This window comes from Strix aluco, chromosome 20, assembly GCF_031877795.1.
Source record: "Strix aluco isolate bStrAlu1 chromosome 20, bStrAlu1.hap1, whole genome shotgun sequence".
Lineage (NCBI taxonomy): Eukaryota > Metazoa > Chordata > Aves > Strigiformes > Strigidae > Strix > Strix aluco.
In genome coordinates, this window is record NC_133950.1 from 14,465,965 (window position 1) to 14,489,206 (window position 23,242).

At 45.6% G+C, this 23,242-nt stretch overlaps 4 protein-coding genes across 17 annotated transcripts in view; 1 reads left to right on the forward strand and 3 right to left on the reverse strand.

Annotated features, from left to right (window-relative positions):
• The window catches only part of RC3H2 (ring finger and CCCH-type domains 2), a 36,393-nt gene extending 33,596 nt beyond the window's left edge, over window positions 1-2,797 (reverse strand). For 6 of the 9 annotated variants that reach the window (XM_074846481.1, XM_074846480.1, XM_074846479.1 and 3 more), the window contains exon 1: window positions 2,654-2,797. The gene's annotated coding sequence lies outside the window, so the exon portion shown is untranslated. Of the gene's footprint in view, window positions 1-452; window positions 2,264-2,653 lie in introns of those variants that run through there. The other 3 variants (XM_074846487.1, XM_074846488.1, XM_074846489.1) reach the window with 3 other exon arrangements.
• Window positions 2,798-3,641: 844 nt separating this feature from the next.
• On the reverse strand, window positions 3,642-8,186 carry ZBTB6 (zinc finger and BTB domain containing 6). The gene is made up of 2 exons (XM_074846264.1): window positions 8,120-8,186; window positions 3,642-7,940 (listed from the first exon to the last, which is right to left on the reverse strand). The coding sequence occupies exon 2, from the start codon at window positions 7,928-7,930 to the stop codon at window positions 6,647-6,649; it is 1,284 nt and encodes a 427-aa protein (XP_074702365.1). The 5' UTR covers window positions 7,931-7,940; window positions 8,120-8,186; the 3' UTR covers window positions 3,642-6,646.
• A 115-nt stretch (window positions 8,187-8,301) lies between these two features.
• Window positions 8,302-16,573, reverse strand: ZBTB26 (zinc finger and BTB domain containing 26). 4 transcript variants are annotated; one of them, XM_074846225.1, is made up of 3 exons: window positions 16,499-16,573; window positions 16,159-16,239; window positions 8,302-13,889 (listed from the first exon to the last, which is right to left on the reverse strand). In XM_074846225.1, exon 3 carries the CDS (start codon window positions 13,877-13,879, stop codon window positions 12,563-12,565), a length of 1,317 nt encoding a protein of 438 aa, XP_074702326.1. In that variant the 5' UTR covers window positions 13,880-13,889; window positions 16,159-16,239; window positions 16,499-16,573; the 3' UTR covers window positions 8,302-12,562. The 4 variants fall into 4 exon arrangements, with proteins under 4 accessions (XP_074702326.1, XP_074702325.1, XP_074702324.1 ...); XM_074846224.1 differs by lacking the exon at window positions 16,499-16,573 and having other exon boundaries at window positions 8,302-12,308; window positions 12,632-13,889; window positions 16,159-16,289; XM_074846223.1 differs by lacking the exon at window positions 16,159-16,239 and having other exon boundaries at window positions 16,499-16,545.
• A 49-nt stretch (window positions 16,574-16,622) lies between these two features.
• The window catches only part of RABGAP1 (RAB GTPase activating protein 1), a 74,396-nt gene continuing 67,776 nt past the window's right edge, over window positions 16,623-23,242 (forward strand). For 2 of the 3 annotated variants that reach the window (XM_074845844.1, XM_074845847.1), the window contains exon 1: window positions 16,637-16,810. The gene's annotated coding sequence lies outside the window, so the exon portion shown is untranslated. Of the gene's footprint in view, window positions 16,811-23,242 lie in introns of all 3 variants that reach the window. The other variant, XM_074845846.1, reaches the window with a different exon arrangement.

Genomic DNA, 23,242 nt, shown 5'->3' on the forward strand with positions numbered 1-23,242 from the left:
CATTAAAGACAGTATTTCAATGCAATTTTTTCACTGAACATTAACGCTACTGGGAGTATCTACAGCCCCATTTAAATCCCAGAAAAGTTATAACCAAGAGAAACCTTGGTGACATACTGGAATATATATGCCCATCCAGGCTACATTTTGCCAAAACACCTACGGGATGCTTCGCTTGCTATCTTTTTAAGAAATTAAAGCTTAGATCCCTTCTGCCTCCTTAAAAACATGTGGCTGAAGAATAATTCCCTATGAACAGTGGTACAATTCACTAAAACAAATTTAAGTTCACGGCTGCTCAGTGACTGCCAGAGTTGACTGAATTCAAGGGTAAATCCCTCCCAAATCAACACTAGAGTCAGTGTATGAACCGTTCACACCTGCTCTTTCCTGTTCAAGTGTCACTAACAGAAATCTTGTTACTAGATTTTAAAAGTTTCCCATGTACTTACATAATGCCACTGTGGGGTTTTTTTGTGTTTCATAGGTGTCACTGAAAGGAGAGTTCGTCCTTGCCACAAGCCTGATACGAATTCAACTCCTGTAACAGTATTGACTTTTCAGAACTAACTGAAGGGCAAAGAAACAAAAAATTTTCTTTGCCACCAAAATCAGTTGAACTTACACTGAATGCAGAGAAAGGGAATCTATTTCTAAGCAGATCTATTTTGACACAATTACTTCAAGAAGAGATACACTGAAGAATTCCTTACACTTCATTAATATTTTCAGAGAATAAGGACTCTCACATATGGCTTAGTTCCCCGTGCCTTTTTTTTTTTTTGACCTCCATGCTTAAACTATACATTTTACAAAAGAGAAATTCCATATTCTAACATTTTTCAAATAATTTTAATGAAATACTAATTCCATTCTGAGGCATAGGCAAGATAACAGAGGGTTCCGTAAGAGTCAGAAAGCCTTCTTAAAGTTTGTACAAAATAGCTTAATATACCCACAGATCTAGAATTTTTTCTTTTCATTGGGACTGTCCAGTCAGTAAGGAGACACCACTCCTATTCATCCCAGTAAGAGGTATACAAAAATCTTACCAATCAAAATGTAACACACACCTAACAAAACAACTGCTACTAGCTATTACCCTCTGGATACTGTAAATATTCTATCTGTTGTAAATCAACCAAACCTTAAATAAAAGGGATCAATACTCAAGGCTAGGACTTAACTTTGAGATATCTCAAGCACTAACAACAGAATTGCTGGAATTTAATATTTTTGAGAGAAACGACTGTGATCTCAAACGAGGCAGGAACACTAGATCTCAAGAAACTTCTTCTTGTGGAAAGCTTTGCTTACATTGCAGAAAAAAAGAAAAAGTTCATTAAAAAGGCATGCAGGTCTTGGGAAAGTGATTAATTACAAAAATTAAGAATTCACTGTTTCTTGGAGTAATACTTATACTGGCAACACGAGCTTCAATTTTTAGAATTTCCACAGATGTTTAACACAGACCAAAGGTCAAATAACAGCATTTTGATTCAGAAGATTTACAATTGTACTTGTTGGTTCTCATTTAAAATGAGACCTTTCCTGCCACAATTACAAATGTATGCCCTTGTAATCTGAAGGGCTGCTTTTAATTTTTGTTTCAGCATTATGATATAGCTATAATGGGCGTGAAAAAACAATCACAAGAGTAGGTGCAGGAATTAAAGTTAAACCCAAACAAAATCCTAAGTTTGCATTTAAACTGAAACGCACCTACACCAGAAATTTTCCTGGCTGTCAGTCTAAACTTTGTGATTATTTTCACTCTAGTATTAAAGGTAACGTGCTGTTCCACTTTGAACCCTGACGGTAACTGAATACTCGTCACCCTCCGCGCACACTGCTGCCCTTTCCTATGCTTTGTGCTGACTTCTACGCTTAACTTAAAATCCTCAGCGCGCCTCAAGCATCAGCAGAACCAAGACACGCTTTTCCTGCTCGGTTGTTTTGTTTAAGACACTTTAAACGTGACACGATGGGTGCAGTTCTAGGGCCTATTTTCCACCACGACTCCTCTCCACCATCACCCTAAAGCACAGCTCCACAGGAGCGGGAATACTCCCGACACCAGTGCGATTTTCTTCCGTGCTGGAGGCCGCCCCACAACAGGCTGTTCGGTGCTGCGGCCTCCCCAGAGGGCTGCCACCGAGGTAACCGGGAGCCTCACCGCCTTACGCTCGCCGGTGCCAGCGCAGAGAGCGCGGCGCGGCCCCGGCGGGTCTCCCCGCGGCCTCGCCCCCCTCCGCCAGGCCGCTGTCAGCCGCCGCCGGCCGCGCCGCGCACCTGTGCCCGGCCCCGGCTCTCGCCGTCATTTCGGAGCCGCCACCAAATGGCTGCCCCACGTCCCCCGGCTGGCCCAGCGGCCTAGCGGCGGCGGGGCGGAGAAGAGGCGGGGGGGAAGGCCGGCAACCCCCTCCCCCGCGGCGCGGCCGGTACCCGGCGGGCCGGGGGCGCTGACAGGCCGCGCTCGGCGGGCGAGGCCCGGCGCCACTCCCCGCCCGGATTCCGCAGCGCCGGGACCCCGCAGGGCGCCGGGAGGCGGGGGAAAGGGGGGGGGGGGGGGGGGAGGGTGGGTGGCGCGGGCGGGGCCCCGCCGGGTCACCGCGTCCCCCGCGCCGGCCGCCCCCGCCCAGCCCGCTCCTACCTGCGAGGCGGAGGCGGCGGGGCCGGGAGCAGGCGGGGGCCGCGGCCTCTCACACGCCATGGGGCGGGCAGCGCGGCGCGGCCCGGCGGAGGCAGCGGCGGGGGCCTCGGCGGCGCCTCCTCATCGCGCTGACAGCCGGGAGCGCCGCCCCGCCCCCTCTCGCGAGACCCGCCCGCCGCCGCGCGAGAGCCCCACGGCCGCGCCGCGCCCGCCACCGCCCCGCACGTGACACCGCGGGGCCTTGTGGGAGCCGCCCGGGGAACGACCAGCGAGACGGCGGCGCAGACGCGCCGCTCCGCCGCGGGGGGGTGGGAGCGGCAGCCATAGAGACGGCGTGGCAGAGCGGCGGCCGCCGCCGCCAGCGCCCCCTGGCGGCCCACCTCGCCGAGATGGCGCCTCAGCGGCTCCTCGAGGCGCAGCGCTTGGGCTGCACTGCTAGGGTCGCTTATTTATTTTCTTTTTAAAATTTTAATGAATAACTTTATTATTACTAGCGCTCAGAAGTGTGAGGGGCTCAGAGGCCGCCTCTGGCGCACGTCGCTGGTGCCGGTGCTGCCCGCCACGGCCTCCCGAGGAGGTGAGAGGCGAAGCCACGGGCCCGGCGCGGCCCCTCAAGGCCAGGAGGGTACGAAGGCAGTGGCGGGAGCGCCTGGGTTGCTGCTTTACCACAGGCGACCCCAGAGAAAAGCCCGGGAGCAGCACTGCACTTCTCCGGTCACGTAGGAGAATCAAAACAGTTTTCTTAACCAAGGCTGAGGCGGTGCAGAGTTTGATTTCTGAGGAGAAAGCATTCATCTGGCAAGTAGGTCAGATAGACCCTTCTGAAGGACCGAAGAAACGTGTTACTAAATGACTGCTACTGGAGCACTATATTTTGGTTACAACATCTTGTTTACTCACCATAGCAAGCCAAAATACTAAATACTAAAGTATGCACAGAATTACTTAACTGTGATTAGAAGAAAGCATATGTATTTCTGAAACAAAGTCTTGTTTGCATTTCATTTATTGTGTTGACAGGACGAGTGGTTACATGTATGGAAAGGGGAGAGGAAACACTTCTAATGTGAACATGTGCACAAAATCAGTTTTTGTTCACAAAGCTTACCAAGACACTCTAGCCACTGAACAGAACATGCTGTTGGCCCATCGCACAATACAACTCCCTCTCATCTCTACATGCAATACAACAGCAAACCAAAATAACTCGCAATCCTGCACCCACAGAAGATGCACTTCAAAAGATCAGCCTCTGTTTCCCCTTTGACACGCAGGGAAATACCCCTGTATACACCTGTAAAAAACAGCCAAACAAAACCCAAGGAATGATCTTTTGAAGTGTTAGCAATGGTAATCATACACCTGTCAAAAATGCGTATCAACTGAACAAATGTAAGCACAGTTGAACCAAATCTGTCCCATAAATGCACAACACATTTATTTACTGCACTACAGTAATAGCAGCCCAATGTAAAAAGGATGGGGGGAGGGAAGTAAACTTTTTCCTTGTTTTATGACCTCTTCCAAGGATGAAGGAGTTTAAGTAACTAGGTCTGTAAACACAGATGAAAAGCTACAAACCAACCTGTACGTATACCCAAGTTAATGTCTGCAAATACAGCAAGGGCAAGTGCAGGTATTTGCATGCTTTTGAAAACCAGACAATTTTTATACAATTAGGAACCAAAAATTAGTGGTATTTTGTGAAAACCAAGCAAACAACACTAATCACAAGGTCAAAAAGGCTGTAAATAGTGACAGACTAATGAATGCAAACAGAAGACAGTGGTATAAAATGCATTTTTTTTGCAAAATATCAGGTGGCTGCACCATAAAAGACTCCCAAACCTTTTAACTGCAGTAACTGTCATGACAATTTTAACTACAATTACTAATGTAATTGTACAATTACTATAGTTAAAAATCACCAAAATAAAGCAAACGATCAACTCGAATTGCAAATGAAACAATAGCAGAGATGGTGAAGGGTTAGGCCTTACGCTTAAAATCCTGTATAAACCAGGTGATTTTAATTCACAGTTACACTAGCTACTTACTGGGGGGTGTAATTTCTGTCATTATTCATAGGGACACCCCCGTATGCAGGCGTGGCACGCTCGCCTTTCCAGTGATCCAGTATAATGGTGTCCTTCACAAGTCAACTGTCTACGTGAAGTCAGACATTTTTGTGAATTTTTGGAGGAATATGGCACTAGTGGCGTGCTTGGCTTCAAAACACACTACTTGCCTATTTCAACCAGGGTGTTTTGAAGGAAGACATCTGCTGCCTACCACAACAAGGCCTAGTATGAACTGGGACCTGCAAATATTGCTGCAATCCAACTAATACGTACTTTCAGTGTTAGTAATATCAGATGAAGAGCTTAAAAAACCCCTCATGAAACAAGTTTTTAAAAACTCTTCAACTGAAATTTCCAAGATCTTAAGATCTTGGAACAACACTGGCACAGCTGACCATGCCTATTACAGATAATAACAGGAAACTGCATGGTAGATATTGTACACACCTAACCCTTCAAGGAGCTGATAAATAAAACCCCAAGCAATGGCTGGTGCACTCACAGACACAGGGAAGGGAAGGAACGTAAGCGAAACATGTTAACTGACATTAAAAACTATTGTCTTGTATTAAAACCACCCAGGTTATGGAGCACACGGGCCAGACTTCTGGACTCCGAGCAAAAACTTCATAGCAGCACTTCTGGAAACTTGAAGGAAAGTGTACCCTCGTGATACAGACAAGATTAAGAACTACTGCTTTTTGCTAACTGGAGAGAATCTAATGTAAGTACCATTATCTCCTATTAACAACTGAATTGACTCTTTATTCATATCACATTAAGTGGAAGAAACATATACCAGTCCAAGACGGGTACAGGATAAAGGTTCGGCGTTACAGAGCTTTTGATGGTTGTGATGAAACTGAAATGACCTTTGACAAAGTACAAACACTCCTATCCAAACACACATAGTTACTGTTTTACTGTATCACAGAATTAGAGTATGAGAAGACCTCTATGTCTAAGCCACTCCTAATAAGATATAAAGGATTGTTTTTCCAAATTAATGTAGAAACTGCTATTACGTTAACAGCACACAGCTTAATTTTTCACATTAGTGTATGTATCTAAGATTTGTAAAAAATGAAGGCAAATGTTACAACTCAACAAACAGGACTAGCTTAATAGGAATTAGTCAAATACAGGTGCAAAACACTGGTATGACAGAAAAAAACAGTAAGAAGTTTAGAAAAATTCAGAACTCATAAAACTGAAAGCAAGTCCTTCTAATGAGACTATCTAGTTAAAAATGAACTGCAAGGCAATACTGTCTGTCTCTCTTCCACCAGTTCTCTATTTGCAAGAGGCAATCTGAAAGCTTCCTTCATTATTTGTTTATTGAATGTTCTTTCTTAAATATCAGAGACTTGAGTATGAAAGCATGCCTTCTTTCTGTTGAAAGATCTAGCAAAGTTTGGGCAAGAAAGGAGATGATTTCACCATAAATGATACATGAACTGGGTGGGAATGACTGACTTTCTGAATAGATACAAACATCCCTCTCCTTAGCCGTTACAGATCAGGAATGTCACGACTCAGGCTTCAGCTTATTGCAATATCAGTAATAGTTTGAAAATCAGCAGTGCCTGCCCTTCAAACAGGGGAGTGTAAAACATAATTGGGGGGCGGGGGATGTGTGAAATCAGAATGCCTCCAGAATAATAGAAGAGAAGCATGAAATAATTTCCCTTATTTTGCAGTTTACTTTTAACTAGTAAACACCTTTTTTGCGCTTACAGCAATAGCAACCTTAACACAGCAGGCAAGTTTGCTGCTCGCAAGGCCTGTCTTTGATCACCGGTCACATTCTTGTGCTTCTCTCCATTACGTGGGGATCTGTATCTAGAATTTCATCTAGAATTTCACTAGGCAGGAGCTTTCTGCGGAACCTGGCTCCGCAACCACCCATCTATTAATCGTAGTCTATTTTAACTTTTGTAATAGCGTTCAGGTTTGTTTTTTCACTGCTATTCCTTCCGTGAACGGAAGTTAAATGCTTTTTAAGAGCAGACTTGTGTTTAAAGTCCATGTCGCAGCAATGACACTTGTAGGGCCTGTCACCGCTGTGTATGTTCAGGTGATCCTGAAGCGTGCTTTTGGCAGTGAAGGTCTTCAAGCACACCATGCACTGGAAGGGGCGGATACCCATGTGCCCCCGAATGTGTCTGTTGAGATTCTTCTTTTGCGTAAACGTTTTGCCACACTGCAGGCACAGGAAGAGTTTGTGCATTTTTAGATGTCGAAGGTAGTTCTCAAGATGCAGAAATCCCCTCGGACACTTGGGACACTGGTGCCGCCATGAACTGCCAGAGTCGTCCAGGCTCTGGAACCCATTCACCAGACTAGAAGTTCCTTCTGGATTGTCACTGACAAAAGCCTGAAAGTGATTTCCTGACATTTCCGTATTTCTGCTTTCAACTGTAGAATTTATAAGGGAGTGCTGGGTTTCTGGAAAGTACAAATTTGTTTTAGAGGACGTGCAAGGCTGAGGAAAATGATCATTTTCTACATTCGCTACGCTCATGGAATCCATTCTGAAGATACAGATTTCGTCATCCTTATATCCGATTTCAACCGTTGATATTTCTGGGGTTTTTGCGTCCTTCCGTTCCGAGATCAAGCTCTGTGCTGTGGGCCGCGAGACGTCCCCGTTCTCCTGTTTCACAGGGTATTCTACATTCACCGGGCTGTCTTCCGAGATCTCAATTATTTCACAGTCTTTATCTACAACCTCATCCCCGTTCCTCAGTTCGGCGTCTGAGGAATGACACCTCTCTGCAGCCTGATTACCGTTCTCCATGGAAGCGTCGATTTCCAAGTATTTCGACAAAGCTTCCGTACACTTCTCCACGATGTGAACCATCTGGAGATAACTCGCGGCCGTCAGGTATTTCAGCAGCTCCTTCTTTTTGACCTCCAGAGCCCCCGTGTAACACGACAGCAGCAGCTTTCTGCCCACCTCGGCGCTCTGCAGGATGGTGATCCGCACCTGCCTGGACTGGTTGAGCAGGAACTGATCCCTCATGAAGGTGGAGCAGGCGGCGAAGATCACCTTGTGCCCCTGGAACTCCGTGTCGTTGATGTAAATGGAGACGTCGCAGAAGAGGTTCTGCTGCCGCAGGAGGTTCATCTTCTGCAGCACGGCATCCCCTTGCTGCTCGAACTGGAAGTGCAGCACCTCCGAGTCCGCCGCCATGGCGCCAGTCCTGCGGGGAAGGCACCGGCACCGCCGCCGAGAGTCACGCCGAGCCCAGGCCGCCCCCACCGGCACGGCCCCGCCGCGGCCGCCCCGCTCCCCGCCGCGGCTGACGGGCCCCGCGGAGCCGCCCGCCGCTACAACGGCCGCGATACCGCCACCCGCCCCGCCCGCCGTCTCCCCACTCACCGGCCGCGGCCCGGCCGGTCCCTGCAGCCGGTGCGTGCTCCGGTGCCGCAGCGCCCCGGAAGCGCTTCCCCCCTCCGCCCGCCCCTTCCGGAAGCGGCTCCCGCGCGCCCGCCCGCTTCCCCCCCCCCCCCCCCCCCCCCCGCGGGCGCCGTTACCGCGGCGGGAAATGAGAGGCGGCGGGAGACAAGAGTTAGCAGCACGTTTATTAGAAGACTTGGCACTGCTACAGCCGGGGAGGGGGGACGGGACGGGGGAACACACCGCACCGGCAACGGGGCGCGCCTCGCCAAACGTCCGGTAGAGGTAGCAACGTATCGGCCCGGGCCGCCGCCCCCGTAAGGCATCTCGGAGAGCGGCAGCCCGGGGGGCTCCTCCTCGCCCCCGCCATCGGCTCCAACAGGCCGAGGGGAAGGCGGCCCGCCGGGCCGAGCAGCTCCCGGGCCCCCGAGCGGGGAGGAACCACCCGCAGCCCCCGACCCGCCTGCTTTGGTAATAGTACGTAGTGTAAGACTTCTGCCCAGTCACTGAAGAGGTAGCTAATGCTCAGTCCGTCGATTATACAATGCCAAAGGAAAAACGTCTGTCCTGCCTTCTCAACCCTTACCAAGTCAGGAGGGCCGACTATTGTCGCCCCTCTGTGTTTAGAAATCGAGAATTAACGTGACTTCAGAATTCTCCCAACACCTTCAGTTTGTATCCCGTTTTGATTCTCCCTCCTCGCCTTTACTCCTCCCAATCACTCCAGAACCGAAATCAGCCCCACACAATTTCAGTTATTTCAACACAAGTTCAGCGGCAGCTACCTAAGTTTTGCCAAAAAGCTAAGGGAAAAAAAAAAAAAAAAAAGACTGACACTTCAATTTTATCAGTTACTAACTTGCAAAACATGTTTTCTAAAAGAAAAATAAATTAAGGAAAGACTCATCCCTGATCTATACAGGAGGCTGTGCACCTGCACCATATGCTGCAGGAACACTGCTACACAAGCTACCACCACTCCGAAAAGTGGTAAGCCTAAACCTCTGGTAAACCTAAGAGTTCTAAGATTTTCTTCTTCTATATAAAATAAATAAATAAAATGCCAACATAAAAAAAAAATTCCTAATATATTCAAGGAGTTATTAAAATATTTTTTGTAATAGACTTCAGTTATTTTTAGGATATGCAGGAAGTTGTACAGCACATTAAGTTGTGAGACTATCCACTTACCAGCAAATAGTATTCTACACATTAACACACAGATTATGATAACTGCCATAGTCCTCATCTGAATATGCAGCATCAGTAGCAACAACCAATGGATCTAGTCTTTCACTAATCGGAACATTGCAATGAAGACAACATTTTACATACATGGACAATTAAGTTCATCTTATCCTATAATCGAGCTGCCTCTGTATATTCCGTTTATAATAATTCTCACTCCATTTTAATCTGTAATTCAGAGAAGAAGCATTAGCCAGATTTTTCTTTTCTAATACCTCTTCTACGCTCTTCACTTGTCTGTTCCATATAGGGGCAGATCTTAGATGAACTCTACCACCAGCGCACTTTGCGCTGTGCCATCAGCGTATTGCCCTCTTGGATCTCCAGTGTTTCTGGAGTCACGGAGCCGTCTCCTGCATAAATCTTTTGGTCTGCACCCTTTTGCCAGGCCAAAAGCACAGACATTAGTAAGAAGTCATTTTTCATCCAACAGATGCGTCCATTTTCACTGAAGAAGCAGTCTTCTGCATTTCTGCTTTTTCCTATTTATTTCTGCCATGGTCTCACCAAATGACCACAAGCAGCCTTTTAACTGAACGGCCCGCAGTCTCAGCCTTCTCAGACGTTGACATCACCACAGCACAGGGTGGACTGAAAACCTATATATCGTGACCAAATCATTTTTTTTGTTTCTTAAGAAACCCCTTGTCTCTTCGCATCGGCTTCAGGTCACCCACAGCTACTTCAACAAGCTGTATTCTCCTTACAGTAACATTACAACTTCGTAATTCCACCACAAAAACTTCCCAGATAGACAAAGCTTTCAATACTGTCCATTTTGCTGCCACTTTTTCTAGCATTTGTACAGTTTTATTCCTTTCTCTGGCAGAAGACCATTTTCTTTATCGTGTCCGTATTCATATCTGGTTAGATCGTTCACTAGTCCCTTACAGCACGTTGACCTGGCTCTGCAAGCTCTTATTCTCCATGTCTATCTTCATTTTGACGTTAGCGCTATAACTTATTTCCATATAATGAATAATATATTATCAAAATGTTTGAACAGTACAGAAGATTCTGCCTGAGGACAGAATGCAAGTGTCAAATGCAACTGTCACAGTCAAAACAATTCTGAAAGCGGGTGGCTTTAAGAGGAAAACAGTTTTTCTTCCCATGCAAACTTATTTTCTGCCCCAGGAACCTGAACAACAATTTTTAAAACTTCCAAATAGTTAGATTTTAGGCCTAAATATATTTGCTACAACTTGAAGGATGTAATGCCCTGACTCCACTTCCATTGCTTACTTCATAGCTATCCATGTAATAGTTCTTGTAACAGTCAAGTACAGTAGTTTAAGAACTCAATTGCAAAAACTGATTCACAGAATCACCTTGCTTTTCTACTTGAAAGTACGTGGATTTCTTAAAACGTTCTGCAACACTAACGCTTTTTATCATCCATCAGTCTAATGTCTGCGTAAGGAAATCCTGGCTTCTACACACACATATCTGAAGATCAAGACCAACTTTTGATAATTACATACAAAACAATTTTTGCTCTAACACACCTTTGGTCATGCCTGTTTAGCATTTTTAACCATACAATAGCAGCCTTTCACCCCCACCCCCTCATTCAAACACACAAACAGTACTACTTTTAGGTAGGAAGCATAATCTCAGCCTCATGGCAAACCTTGTGGAAAAGAGCTGCATTGGAAGAAATACTTATTCCAAATACAAACAGCAGTTCTCTACCGAGGATCAGCCATTTGATTATTAGTCTATGCTACACTTCAATGTAATAAGAGTGCTGTTCTACTGGGAATGGTGTTCCTCAGATAATGTAGTTTCTTTCAGCCTGACTGGGATGCGGATAATTCCACGGCACTTTTGAGAAGCAATTCGGTATAATCCCAGAATCCCAATTAACATGCCATTCCCGCTACATTTGATGTTTAAGGCGGTATACAAGAGGTATTGCTGAGTACAGTCAATAGCTGATACATTAACCTACGGAATTTGTGCTACCTATACCTCATCCTAGGCTCTGTAAAACACTAATGGTCACAAACTATGCAGGTCACTTAAAAAAAAAAAAAAAGTATTGTTTAAATGTCCAAGAAATCAGAAAACTTTATGTTGTTAATGTTCTTATGGCAGGTATTTTTGTTTCTTTTTTCATGTTAACTGACATGTGGCCCTTATTAGATATCAAGGAGAGCTATACAAGAACTAAGGGGGAAAAAAAAAAGGAAAAAAAAAAAGCATGGAGTTGTTATAAATTGCAGCTTTTAAAACAGATTCTTTTCACAGTGTCAAAAAGCAGTATTTCTCCACTCCAGCTTTGCTCTAAAACCAACAACTGTTGTGGCTTACGTGATGCAAAATTTGTGGAAGATGGATGGTAATTTTTAGTTTTGAAGTGTTTAGCTTGTCTCAGTACACACACTGGTAAGTGCCCTTTAAAAATCTTAGGTATGACAGCCTAAGAAATAGGTCATACTTGCACTCCAGGCACCGGCCTCTCACATTCCAGAGCTGCAATTTATTCTCATTTTGAACAGTTCTATGCAACGATCAGCTAACCCTGCCAAATCATTTAGGGTTTTATCGTTTCATAATGCATGTTGAGGTTAAAAACCCTGAGAGCTTTCAAGATAGCGTTGATTGGCAGCAGAAGTTTCTTGAAATAGTTCAGGAAGGGCAAAAAAGTGACACAAAAATACTTCATTTCAACTGTAGGGGTCTAGGGGTAAGATCAAAGAAAGATAATTTTAAGAGGTAAGTTTAAATTTGACTATATGGAGTGCTTTCAGTTATCCAGTGCTTTAAAAAAAAAAAAAATAATCAGGTTATCTCACAGACTTGTCCTCTTTGCTCTTTCCTCCATCTGCCAGACACAGAGAGGCCTCTAACTGTACAGCAGATGGTTTACTTGCAGCTCACAGCAACAGTCTTTCAAAAGGTGTTAGTCTTGAGTCTCCTAATCAGAGAGAAATGAAACAATTAACCCCATAATCCACAGTAGAGACACAGACAGAAACCTGAAGGAAGATTGCTATTCACAGAAAATATCAAGTAAGACTAAGAACGATGGCTGAAGACCTGCCAGGTTTTGCAATCCAACCCGCCATCCATCCGTAGCCTTTCAGGACATACCACTAGTTTAGGTAAGAGCCCAAACCAACTGTTTGCTCCTCTCAGTCACGATCCCTACAAAGGGCTGGTTTTAATTGCTTAATTGACGCAGGTACTATCATTTCTTAAACTGAGCACAGCCTGAGGCAGCTTCCCTGCATCCAGTACCTGGCTTGCATCAGCTTGCTGACAGACCTTACTGTCTGTAGCAGCGCTACATGTGAATGAATCGAAGTCCACTGTTATGTCTTGAACGTTTCTTTCATTGGCATTGTCAAAGCTATTTTTACCGTGTAGCTGTTTAAGATGTTTCCTCAGAACGGGTTTATGCGCAAAAACCATGTCACAGTAGTTACACTTATGGGGCTTGTCCCCACTGTGCAGGTTGAGATGGTCCTGTAAGGAACATTTCTGAGAGAATGTTTTCCCACAGATCTTACATTGGAACGGTTTGATGCCTGCGTGCACTCTCATGTGCCGGTGGAGATTGCCCTTCTGAGTGAATGTCTTGCCACAGAGGAGACACATAAATAGTTTATGCATCTTTAAGTGATTAGCGTAGTTTTCCAGATGCCGAAATACTCTTGTGCACTTTGGACACTGATGGTGCCACTGGAGGCCTTTGTCTATACCTCGGTTGTTAGGCCCGAACATATCTTTAGAGGCCAGAATGATGTTATCACTGCCAGCGTATGAAAGGGCATAGTTGTGGAGGTGGTTTTGCTCTATTTCACTTGCTCTGTTTTCAACAGTGGAGTTGATAAGAAAGTGTTGAGGCTCTGAGGAATGCAGTGCAGTTTGTTCAGAAGAAATAAACTGGTTCTGATCCTTCTTATTCCTGACTTCTGTCACCTCCCCAATGGACTCCACCTTGATGATCTGAATATCACTATCCTCCATGTCCATACTGTCTTCTGAAGGCTGAATACAAGGTGAATCTTGCTGCAGAGAGTCATCGTCTCCTTGATGTTCCTTCAGCTCAGATGAGTCACTCTGCTGTTCACACTCCTTGCCCTCCAGCGGCTGCTTCGGTTTTATGAACTTCCAGAGGGCCTGCGTACATCGTTCGACAATGTGGCTCATCTGCAGAAAGCTTGCGGCAGTCAAGTAGTTTACTAGTTCCATTTCAGGAAACTCCAGAATACCACTGTAACAGGATAGAAGCAGCTGCCTCCCCACTTCCGAACTCTGCAGTATAGAGATTTTTACATCTCTGGAGTCATTTAGTAAGAACTGATCTCTTAAAAAGGGAGAGCCAGCAGCAAATACAATTTTATGCCCATGAACTTCAACGTCATCTATATGGACCACGACATCACAAAATTTGTTTTCTTCCCTCAGTTTGTTCATTTTCTGTAACATCGAATCCCCATAATTGTCAAACTTGAAGTGAAGAATATCTGATCTTTCTGACATTTTGGCACACCTAAGGAAAAGCAGCAAGAAAAAACAAATGAGAACTTTTATGTTTTCTAAAACGCAAGTCAGAAGTAATAACATAAAGTGTGTATTTAATCAGATGTTATGCTTTATCCTAGAGAAACACTAAAGTCCGTTACAAGTTAAAAGTAAAAAAAAAATCAAGTTTACACCTCGTCTTACAATATCTTTTACCTTTCTTTAATGCAGCTTGAATATAAAGTAGAGGTGATCTGACAGAAATTCTCCTGGAACAGTACCCTAAAGAGTTACAATGTTTTCCACACTACTTGTCTGGAATTTAAAGGGAAACCATCAAAGTATTTTTAGCAGCCTTAGCTCTTGTTAAGCTTTGCTTCCACATTAAAACTCCTCAGAGATTTTGTCTTTACCAAATAACAATGACATTCCTTTAGCTTTTGGTTCGTGATTTCCTTCAATGCCTTAGTAGCTTTCATAACAAATGAATTCAAGGTGAGACATAACCCAGCACTGTCCAGGCATACAAACATCCCTCTTAACTGTCTGCCTCTCTCATATACTCATATCAGAAGAGTTACAGTCCAAGAACAGTGGCTACAGTTCCTCCACTCCACTATTTGCAGGACTATTGATGTAGGACAGTAATGGTAATTTGGACAAGCCAGTCTTTTAGCAGGAAGGACTACACAAGCTTTGCAGTATCTGCAGCACTGGGTTTAACGCATTGTTTTTTAAGTCTTTTTGCAGGGGTTGGTTTGTTGTGTGTTGTTTCGATTTGTTTGAAAAATCACAGAAAAATATCTTCTGTATGGCCTGCCTTCCAGGCTCCCTCTTTTGAGTACCCGGGGAACACAGGAAATCTTGTTTCTTGTTGTCTTCTTTGGAAGATCACTACTCTAGGAAGTTTGTTCTTGTCTGATAGTATTTGGAATGAAGAACAGTGGATCTTCCATAAAACAAGTACCAATCTTTTGTCTTTCAACAGTTGTTTCAAGAATTTGTAAGACTGCACTGATTCTCGATGAAACACTGTTCACGCAATCCTGCCAGAGAACTGGGATTGCAAGAAGTGAAGAAATCACAGGAGACTAAATGATGCAAGATTTGGTGAGATAAAATAACAAAACAAAGCCAATCTTATACCTCACAACTATTACAACTATTACAAACACCACATAAAGCTTGAAAGGAAGCTTTGAAGTTTATAGATAAAAGCAGATGCTGCTCTCTTGGGGCAAGAAATATCAGCTCAATGTACACCCCAGGAAATGGACTCATGCCTAGTGTAAATGAATGAGTACACAAGGCAAGGGTTCAAAGAAGAACATTTTAAGAAGTATTTAAAAAGATTGGGGTTGTTTCAATTTGCTGATCAGACATCATTTGGAGATGTGACCTCCTCACTACTCAAGCCCATCGCGTATATCTTCCAGCATACGGCATGTGAAAATTAGCACAGCATTTCAAAAGCCCTTCAGGAACAAGGGACCATGGAAAGTTTGGAAACGGGGGTAGCATCCTTCTGCAGTACAACCAGTTCTGCTGAGTCTACAGAAAGTTGTCAGTCTGTTAGTCATCCTGTCTTCAGTGCTGCCTGATTCATCCCCATTTCTAGGGCAAAAAGTTTAATTTTACAAGGCCATCGCCTTTGGCAAATACAAACGGCAGCAATGGATCATCGTAAAGTATCTTCAGTGAATTTCAGGCATTATCCAACTGTTTCTTTTTGTGTTTTCTCTTGAAAGAGATGAAGGAAGTCTACTCGCAAGCCTGTTTTTTCCACCTTGGGATCCTACGTTTTAAATAAAGTGCCCGTGCCAAGGTAATGCTGTATTGTGCTGTTAACCAGACACAACTACTGCAGCCCCTCGGTGCTGCTCGGGCAGATCACAAGAGTCACGTCGTGAGAAACGGAAAGCAGAACAGAAGCGACTTGCCTTGATGCACGTTCGGTTTCCACTATGACTGATTTCCAAGGAAAAAAATAGCCATCAAATGAACCCCAAACCCTCCTTCTCGGGAGGATGGCGGGCTAAGCCTAACTCTTGGTCAGGCGCGACCCTCGCCGCCCAGCTCCTCCTCGGCTTTTACCGACCGCGGACCGGCTCCTGAGCTCGTACTTCCCCGCAACCGGGAAAACGATGCTCCAGGACAGCTCAGCCGAGAGCCTGCGCAGCTTTTCAAAACAACGCCCAAGCGCGAAATCCTTTGCAAAAGCGGGGGAGGCCGCTGTCCGCGCCCGGCCCCGCCGCCCCGCTCCCCGGCCCCGCGGAAGGGAGGGAACCGGCAGGTACCTGTAGCGCCGGGCCGCGTCCCCCCGCTGGCACCCGCGGCCGCTCCTACCGCAGCGCACGCCGCGGCCTCCGGCTACGGACCTAAAGAGGGGAGGAGAGCCGCCGTGAGCCGCCGCCCGGGCCTGCGGTCGCGCCGCCCCAACGCCGGGCCGGGCCCGGCCGCCAGCCGCACCCCCCGGGCGGCCCCGCGACCCGCCGCGTCCCCGGCCGGGCCGGGCCGCTCTCCGAACCCGACCCGCGGCGACGGCGGCAGCGGCGGCGGCGGGAGCGGGAGCCGCGGCCCGCTCCGGACCCCGCTCCGGGGCCGCCGCCCGCGCCCCGCCAGCCCGCCGGGACCTACAGCCGCCGCCGCCGCCGCAGCCCAGGACGGCGACTCGGAACCGCATTGTTCGAACGCCGGAAGCGCCCGCGCGCCCTCCGCCCCGCACCCGGAAGCGCCTGGCGGGCGCCCGCCCCCTCCGCCGGTCACGTGGTGGGCGGCAGCGGCGGCCCAGGCCCGGCACCGGGAGGCAGCGGCGGCGGCCGGGGTAGGTGGGGCTCGCGCTGTCGGCGGGGTCTCCTCCGCCCCGTTCCTCCGCCCCCGGGCTGTCTCTCTGCTGCTGCCGCCGCTGCCGCCCGGCGGCCCCAGCCCGTTCCCGCGGCGCTCTGCCAGGTGCGTGCGGGCGCTGCCCCGCCGCCGCTCCGGGGGCTTCACCGCCGCTCCCCGCCCCTGACCGGCGAGAGGCGTGCGGGAGCTGGGGACCCTCTTGCGCCCCGTTACCGGCCTGTCCTTCCCCCCCCCACCCCGTCCCCGGGCCGTGTCTCTCTCCCGGTGCGGTGCCCTCTCGGTCCCTGTTTCCTCCGCCCGGCGGGGGCCGCGGCCTCGGCGTGGAGCCGCCCGGTGGCAGGCGCGGGTGGCGGCAGGAGCGGGGCCGTGAGGCCGTCCCGGCTCGCCCAGGGCTGGGCGCTGCCGGGTCCTTGGCCCGAGTCCCGGGGCAGGCGGGGGGCGCCGAGCTGGGCCCGTCCTCGCCAGCTCCCCTGGCTCCGGGTGGGGGGGACCCGCCTCTCTCCTCAAAGCCTTTCAGCCAGGGAGCCCCTCGGCGTTCCCGGGACCCCTCGGCGCGTACCGGAGCTGCCGGGTTTCGCTCCCGCGGCGGGGCCGTCCTGTGCCGGGACTGACGCTGCTTTACCGGCCAGGCGCCCGCTTTCATCCTCCGCGGCCTGGCTGTGTCGGTTGTTGCCTGTTGCTTCCAGGTGGATCCTAAAACGTGGCATTTCATTGCGTCCGGACATCTTTATTTGGTTTATATACCGTAATCTCGGTGTTTCTCTCGTTGGCTTTTTTTTTTCTTCTTCCCCCTTCCTGTTGGCAAGGATGTGTTTGTTTCACTTAAAACATCCCCAGAAGATAATTTTTAAGGGCTGGTTGTGTCAGGGATGAAAACTGAGTATAAACAAACAGGCTGTGCTAAGTTGGTTTAAAAACAAGCATCAGCAAAAATTAAGTGAAAATCGAACTGGTAGAAGTAGACTTTGTGGTTTTTGTCTGTGTAGTTTTGCCTGTTCAGGGCATTTGGGGGGAGAGGAGGAGAAGGAGAAAGAATACTCAGGAGAGGTTTGGAGAGAGGTGTGGAGGGGGGGAAAAGATCCTGTTTATTTTTTAAATACAAGTTGGAGATCAAGTACTACTTACCTGGATTGTTATTCAGATACAGCTTGATCTATATTCCTAATTTTTTTCTGTTTACAGGTTTTGTTAAAGTGCAATTTGATGGGATTTCTGAGATTTTTGGCTACTTTATTAGAAAATGGGTAACTGCATGGACTTCCCCACTGCTGATTAAATTACAGAAACACTGTATTCTTTCTAAAGGCCTCTACTTAACATTAAAAGGTCAAGGGCCTGAGCAAACTTTTTTTGTGTACACGGTAAACAAATTAACAAATGGAGCTTGGCATAGAGGTTTCCTTTCGTTTTCCCAATCCAAGTGCAGACAGCTTTTAGTAGCATGCACCGAATGTAGCTCTCCTTTTTTCAGTTCTTTCACAGCGTATTTTTAAAGCGCTGTGTTTGTCTGGTAAGCGTAACTCTCTGTTTGAATCCTAATGAGAGAGGAACTCCAGAGGTATATAGAGCATCATCTTCAGAGTTTGTTTAGCCTCTGGCTGCTCTGCCTTTATCCCAGCCTCCAGCCTGTGTTGTGTCCTGCACGTCCCGGCTCCCCCGAGCAGACAGCGCTTGGATGTGCCTGATGCTGATGGAGCATCAGCTGCCGAGCGGGGATGAACCAGCCGTTCGCAGTTAATTCATTCCAGCAGCATTCTTGTGATGGGCTGGCTGAGGCAGCGTCAGCATTTCTTTTATAAACCACGGGTTCCCAGGACCTGCCGCATGTTTCTGGGGTTGGGGAATTTGCTTATTACAAGAGCCTAGAGTTTTGTCCTCTGAGCAGGTAGTTCAAATTAAGATTAGAAGCAAAATTAGGATGGCGATAACTACGAGTCTGTTAAGGATTGTTAACAAAGATTGCGTTAGCTTAACTTTTGTGTTTTGTCTGATGCCTGGTTTTGCATACGGTGTCTAATGATTCACTCGGCTTCCCCAGATCTGTGCTTCTCTGCTCTTGAGAAGAGGAGGGGGGGTGAAATTTGAGGCAGCATTATCTTCAAATAGTGGTATCTTTTTTCTGTCTGGCTTTTGAGGTTAGTGGGAATGTCTGTGGCTGTCAGTGTTTTAAAATGAACAGAAAAGTTAGTATTGTAGTTGCTCTTTTTTATTAATTGCTCTCTTTAGTCATCCTAAATCTTTATTTTCACACACAGTATTCCACTGGCTTTCTCGCTTCATTTTGAGTGCAAAATCCTTCTCATTGCATTTGAGAGTGTGTGTTGCACAGGGAAGGTGGGTAAAGATCAAACATACAATTATGCAGACTAATTATGTGATATGAGAGCAGAAAAAGGTTGCTAGTGATTGATTTTTCTTGTATTTTTTTTTTCCCCAAAGCTGAAATAAAATACAGGCAGTGTATATGTGCTCAGAAAAACTCAAACCACACCTCCTTTCCCCCGTGTCTGTCAGTGTGACATCACTTTTGCTCGTACATGTCTTATGCTGCTCAGACTGAGATGTGGCGTTGTGCTGGAGCATTTTCCAGACTTTTTCCAGGGCTCACTGTGTGTTTGTAAAACAGTAAGTGTACACTATGTGAATTGTGAAGGTAAAAAAAAAATCATAGATGTCCAAGACTGTGAAGAGCTGAGTTCTAAAAAAGCCTGGCTTATTTGTCATGATACAGCTTTGCAAAGTACGTTGTAAAGCTTCTGAACTCTGCTACAAATTCCACTTTTCACCCACACTAAGATGCTAATGATGAAAACTAGGAAAGTAGAACTTTGTATGTTTAAATTGAACCGAACTGGGTATTATTGTTAAGCCATGCATAAAGCCGGAGAACTAGAAACAGAAAATACATTATTTTCAGTGAATCAATTTGCATTGAATCAGTCCCCTCAGTGCTGCATGCTACCTCCTTATTTCCATGTTTTTTAATATTCTACTTGGTACTTTTATATTTTAGGGGATAGAAGATGTAAGTTTATTTTGTGTGCCCAACTTTCTGACCTTGCTGTTCAAGATAGCTTTTGAATTATACTGTTCTTCAGTAACTTAGTTAATATTGCTGTATTGTTCTTCTGTAGCTGCTGCATTCTTAGTCAGATATACTGTAACTTTGTGGAATTGCTATAGGAACTGCAGCTGGAGTACAAAAGCAGAGAAAGATATGAATGGGGAAAAAAAAAAATCTCTTTTCCTCTCTAGTTTGCCTATGTGTTCTCATGCTTATTCTCTTTTCTGCCCTGAAACCCCAAAACTTAACTATATTTTTTGTTGTATTCCCCTCTAAATTCAGCGCGAAGGGTGCTATGTCTGCTGTTGACTTAAAGGTAACTGCTGTTTTACACAGCCCAAGTTCACAGCTGAAACATTGCTTTTTCTGCTCGCCCTCTGGCTTTTTGTGTGGCTGTGGATGTTACAAACGCCAGAAAATGGGCGCCCATTGGAAATGGAGTGAGACTTGCCATAGTGACCAGTGCCTTGCTTCACTTGTTGTGCGTGTCTCGAAGTGGCATTCAAGCCTCAGTCTCTTACAGTAATTAAAATGGAAGGTTTTCCGGTTTTCTTTTTTTTATATACTGTTTGCTTTAAACTCTTTTAAATTCATTCTGGCAGTACTTACCAGTAAAATTTTGATCACAAGTTACAGGTGAGGTGCCAAATACTTGAGAGAGGATAGGAAAGTAAACAATAAATATTTTATAAATCTATGTAACTAATCTTGAACTTTGATAGGTTTGTTTTCCAGTAGTTTGAGATTTTAGCATGGTGAATGGTGTCTTTGCTGTTCCTTTGCACGTTATCGTGAATAGAGAGAGTGTTGTTTGGTGTTTTAAACAAGAACATTTTTTTAAAGAGATAGTTTGATTCTTGGACTTGCATTGTGTAACAACAGCAGTGAAGGTGAATTGCACTGAGAATTAGAATTTTAAATCTGAAAGCAGTGACCCAAGAGCCAGCTGTGTTGACTTTCTCACTTTGTAGCTTTTTCTACTGGTCTTTTGTGTGAGGAGAGGCCAGGATATCCATTTAATTACACAGGTGGGCAAACAAGTAAGTTGTTAAAAATTTGCCTCTTAGGATGCATTTTATCTAGACACTCTATCTCTCGTAAAGGTGTAAAGACACCTTCAAGAAAATACTTCATTATTGTGTGTAGTTTTGTGTCAGGAACTACACTATGCTGAATTAAAAAGCCCATATTTTATTTATGTCAAAACAAACCAAAGTCTCTTTCCTTGTAAAGGATGAGACATTGGCGGCTTCTCAGAAACATTAAAACTTGAGATCTGCACTTGACTGGGGTCTTTTCTCCTACCTCTCTAGACTGTGAGAACAGAAAGCTTCAGTTCTTAGACAAGTTGCAGGTATTACTAAAGAGCACCGTCACTACTGTTGTTTGTTCTTGCTTTTTGATTCCAGAGGAGCCATAAGCCCGCCACACTTAATTGCTCTTCTGGTCTTTGATGTGTGCCCTTCTAGGCTGGTCCATATTTTAACGAGCTCATAGGCTTTCTGTTGTTGATTCTGCCATTGTGAGTTTTATGATTCAGGTAAAATAATCCGTGCGGTAATGTGCAAGGAACAGAGGAAGTAAAATGTATGCAAAGCAAAGTCTGGGGATATGGAAATTTTGGTTAACTTCAGAGTATTTTAGCATTTTTAGTATTTTAAGACTGTGCTTTTGCACCTTGGCTATTTCAGCATTAATCCGATGAACCTCTGCGACTGATTCCAGCACGGTTGGGCAATTGAGCCTTCCTTGCTGATACATCACTAATAAACAAAAGATTCTTACAGTAGTCAACTACGTTGTCCCCTTTCCTGTGCTCTCTTATCTTGTGTAATTTCAGTAAGACTTTTGCTCAATGTAAGGTTGGCAAAGTTGGGCTAATTGGGACCTTTTGCTGTTGCAATTCTGTGTTGTGAAACTACTGTAGGGGTTAGGCTCAGCCAGCTGTGCTCCAGGATTGAGTGTGGTGTCTGTTTACACCACACTACTGAAAAAAGGAGTAGGCAAAAGCACAGTGTGCTTTTCCTTTAATTGAAGTTTTTTGAAGTCTTGGTGAAAGGTGTCAGATTGAAAGACTTTGGAAATAGGTGAAATTAACACTTCAAGACAGACGCACTGTATCAAAACAAATTGCTAAATTGATCCTTGCCTAGATGATCTTTACAGCTGCTTATGATCAAATCCCACTCCTCTACTCATACTGTCTTAGTGTGGCAGATGTGTTTGCACTGTTAAAATGAAAACAGTAAAGCCAAAGGTGTATTAAAGTGTCTGAAGCTTATTTTTATTCTGTGTTTCAATATATTTGATTTAATTATTTTTCAGATGATATATGTATTATACAGATGGTGCAATAGGGAACTTCTATAGAAATGTTTTAATAGGAATTCTTTAAACAAAAGCATCTTTAAAAATGAGAGCTCTGCCCTACCTTTAAGATATATGCAGGTAATACCAGATAGACACAGACAGTGAATAGAACTTTTCAAAATATCTAAATTTCTCATCCAGGAATTCTCATTGAAAGTCAGTGGATCTTAAACTGTTTTCAAAAAGGATATCTAAATACCTTACATGCTTTTGAAAATGAAACCCAGTAATCATAGGTATATTGTTATTCATGAACAACCCACATCTGTTCTTCCTCTTACGCACTGCTTCAGTTGTCCAGTGAAACATGTTTCAGGACCATGAAGCGACTTGATTGGTAAAGTGATCATGTTAAAAATAACCCAGAGGGGAAAAAAAAAAAAAAAAGTTGTTGTCCTCCTGGCAGATTTCATGTCATATTGGTGGCTGTGGGGAGAAGGGTATTGATAGAAATAAAAGCAGGCTTTGCTATTTTTTGTGCGTCGTTCTCGGTTCAGCGAGGAATGCGATGAGCTGTGCTTGTGGATATGCCAGGTTTCTCCGTTGTTTGGCTGCTCTGTGTGAAGCCAGGTTGGGGCAGTGCTCCACCAAATGGAAAGCAGAACTTGAGGCTGAAAAAGCACTTGGGTTTGGTCATGCTTGGGAGTATGTGAAGACCCGAGCCATTGTGATAAGGTTATATTTGGGTTTCTGGAAAATTTAATCACCCATTTTTATCACAGCAGTCTGTTTTGAGCCATGGATTCTGAGAATCTGTGTTGTAGAGTTCAAGGTGTGCAGCTGAACTTCACCTTTTGTTCCTTTCTTCAAATGCCTCTCAGTGCCAGTTCCAGCTTTTTAAAATCCTCTGTTGGCTCTGATTCTCAGTACTGATCCAGCCTACGCTGTTCTTCCTGCTTCTTGGAAGTCTTTTATTGTTCATTGCAGTACAGAAGATTCAGCATAGATTCATAAAATGCTGTATGTCCCAAGGTTTTAGAGCATCCTTACCACAAAATATCAAGAATTAGGTCTAACTCTTGTTTTGGGGGAAAAGAATGTGACTGCAACATACAGTGAGCTCTGATTGCTGCAAAAGTAATTTTTGCATGAACATAGGCGAA

What these genes read in the sequence shown, in the direction of transcription:
- ZBTB6 (XM_074846264.1), bottom strand. Translation starts at nt 7,930, where the DNA reads ATGGCGGCGGACTCGGAGGTGCTGCACTTCCAGTTCGAGCAGCAAGGG.
- ZBTB26 (XM_074846222.1), bottom strand. Translation starts at nt 16,544, where the DNA reads ATGCGGTTCCGAGTCGCCGTCCTGGGCTGCGGCGGCGGCGGCGGCTGT. An exon ending in GACGCGGCCCGGCGCTACAG is followed by an intron (nt 13,890 to 16,158) that starts GTACCTGCCGGT and finishes GCTTTTCCTTAG; the next exon opens with GTGTGCCAAAATGTCAGAAA.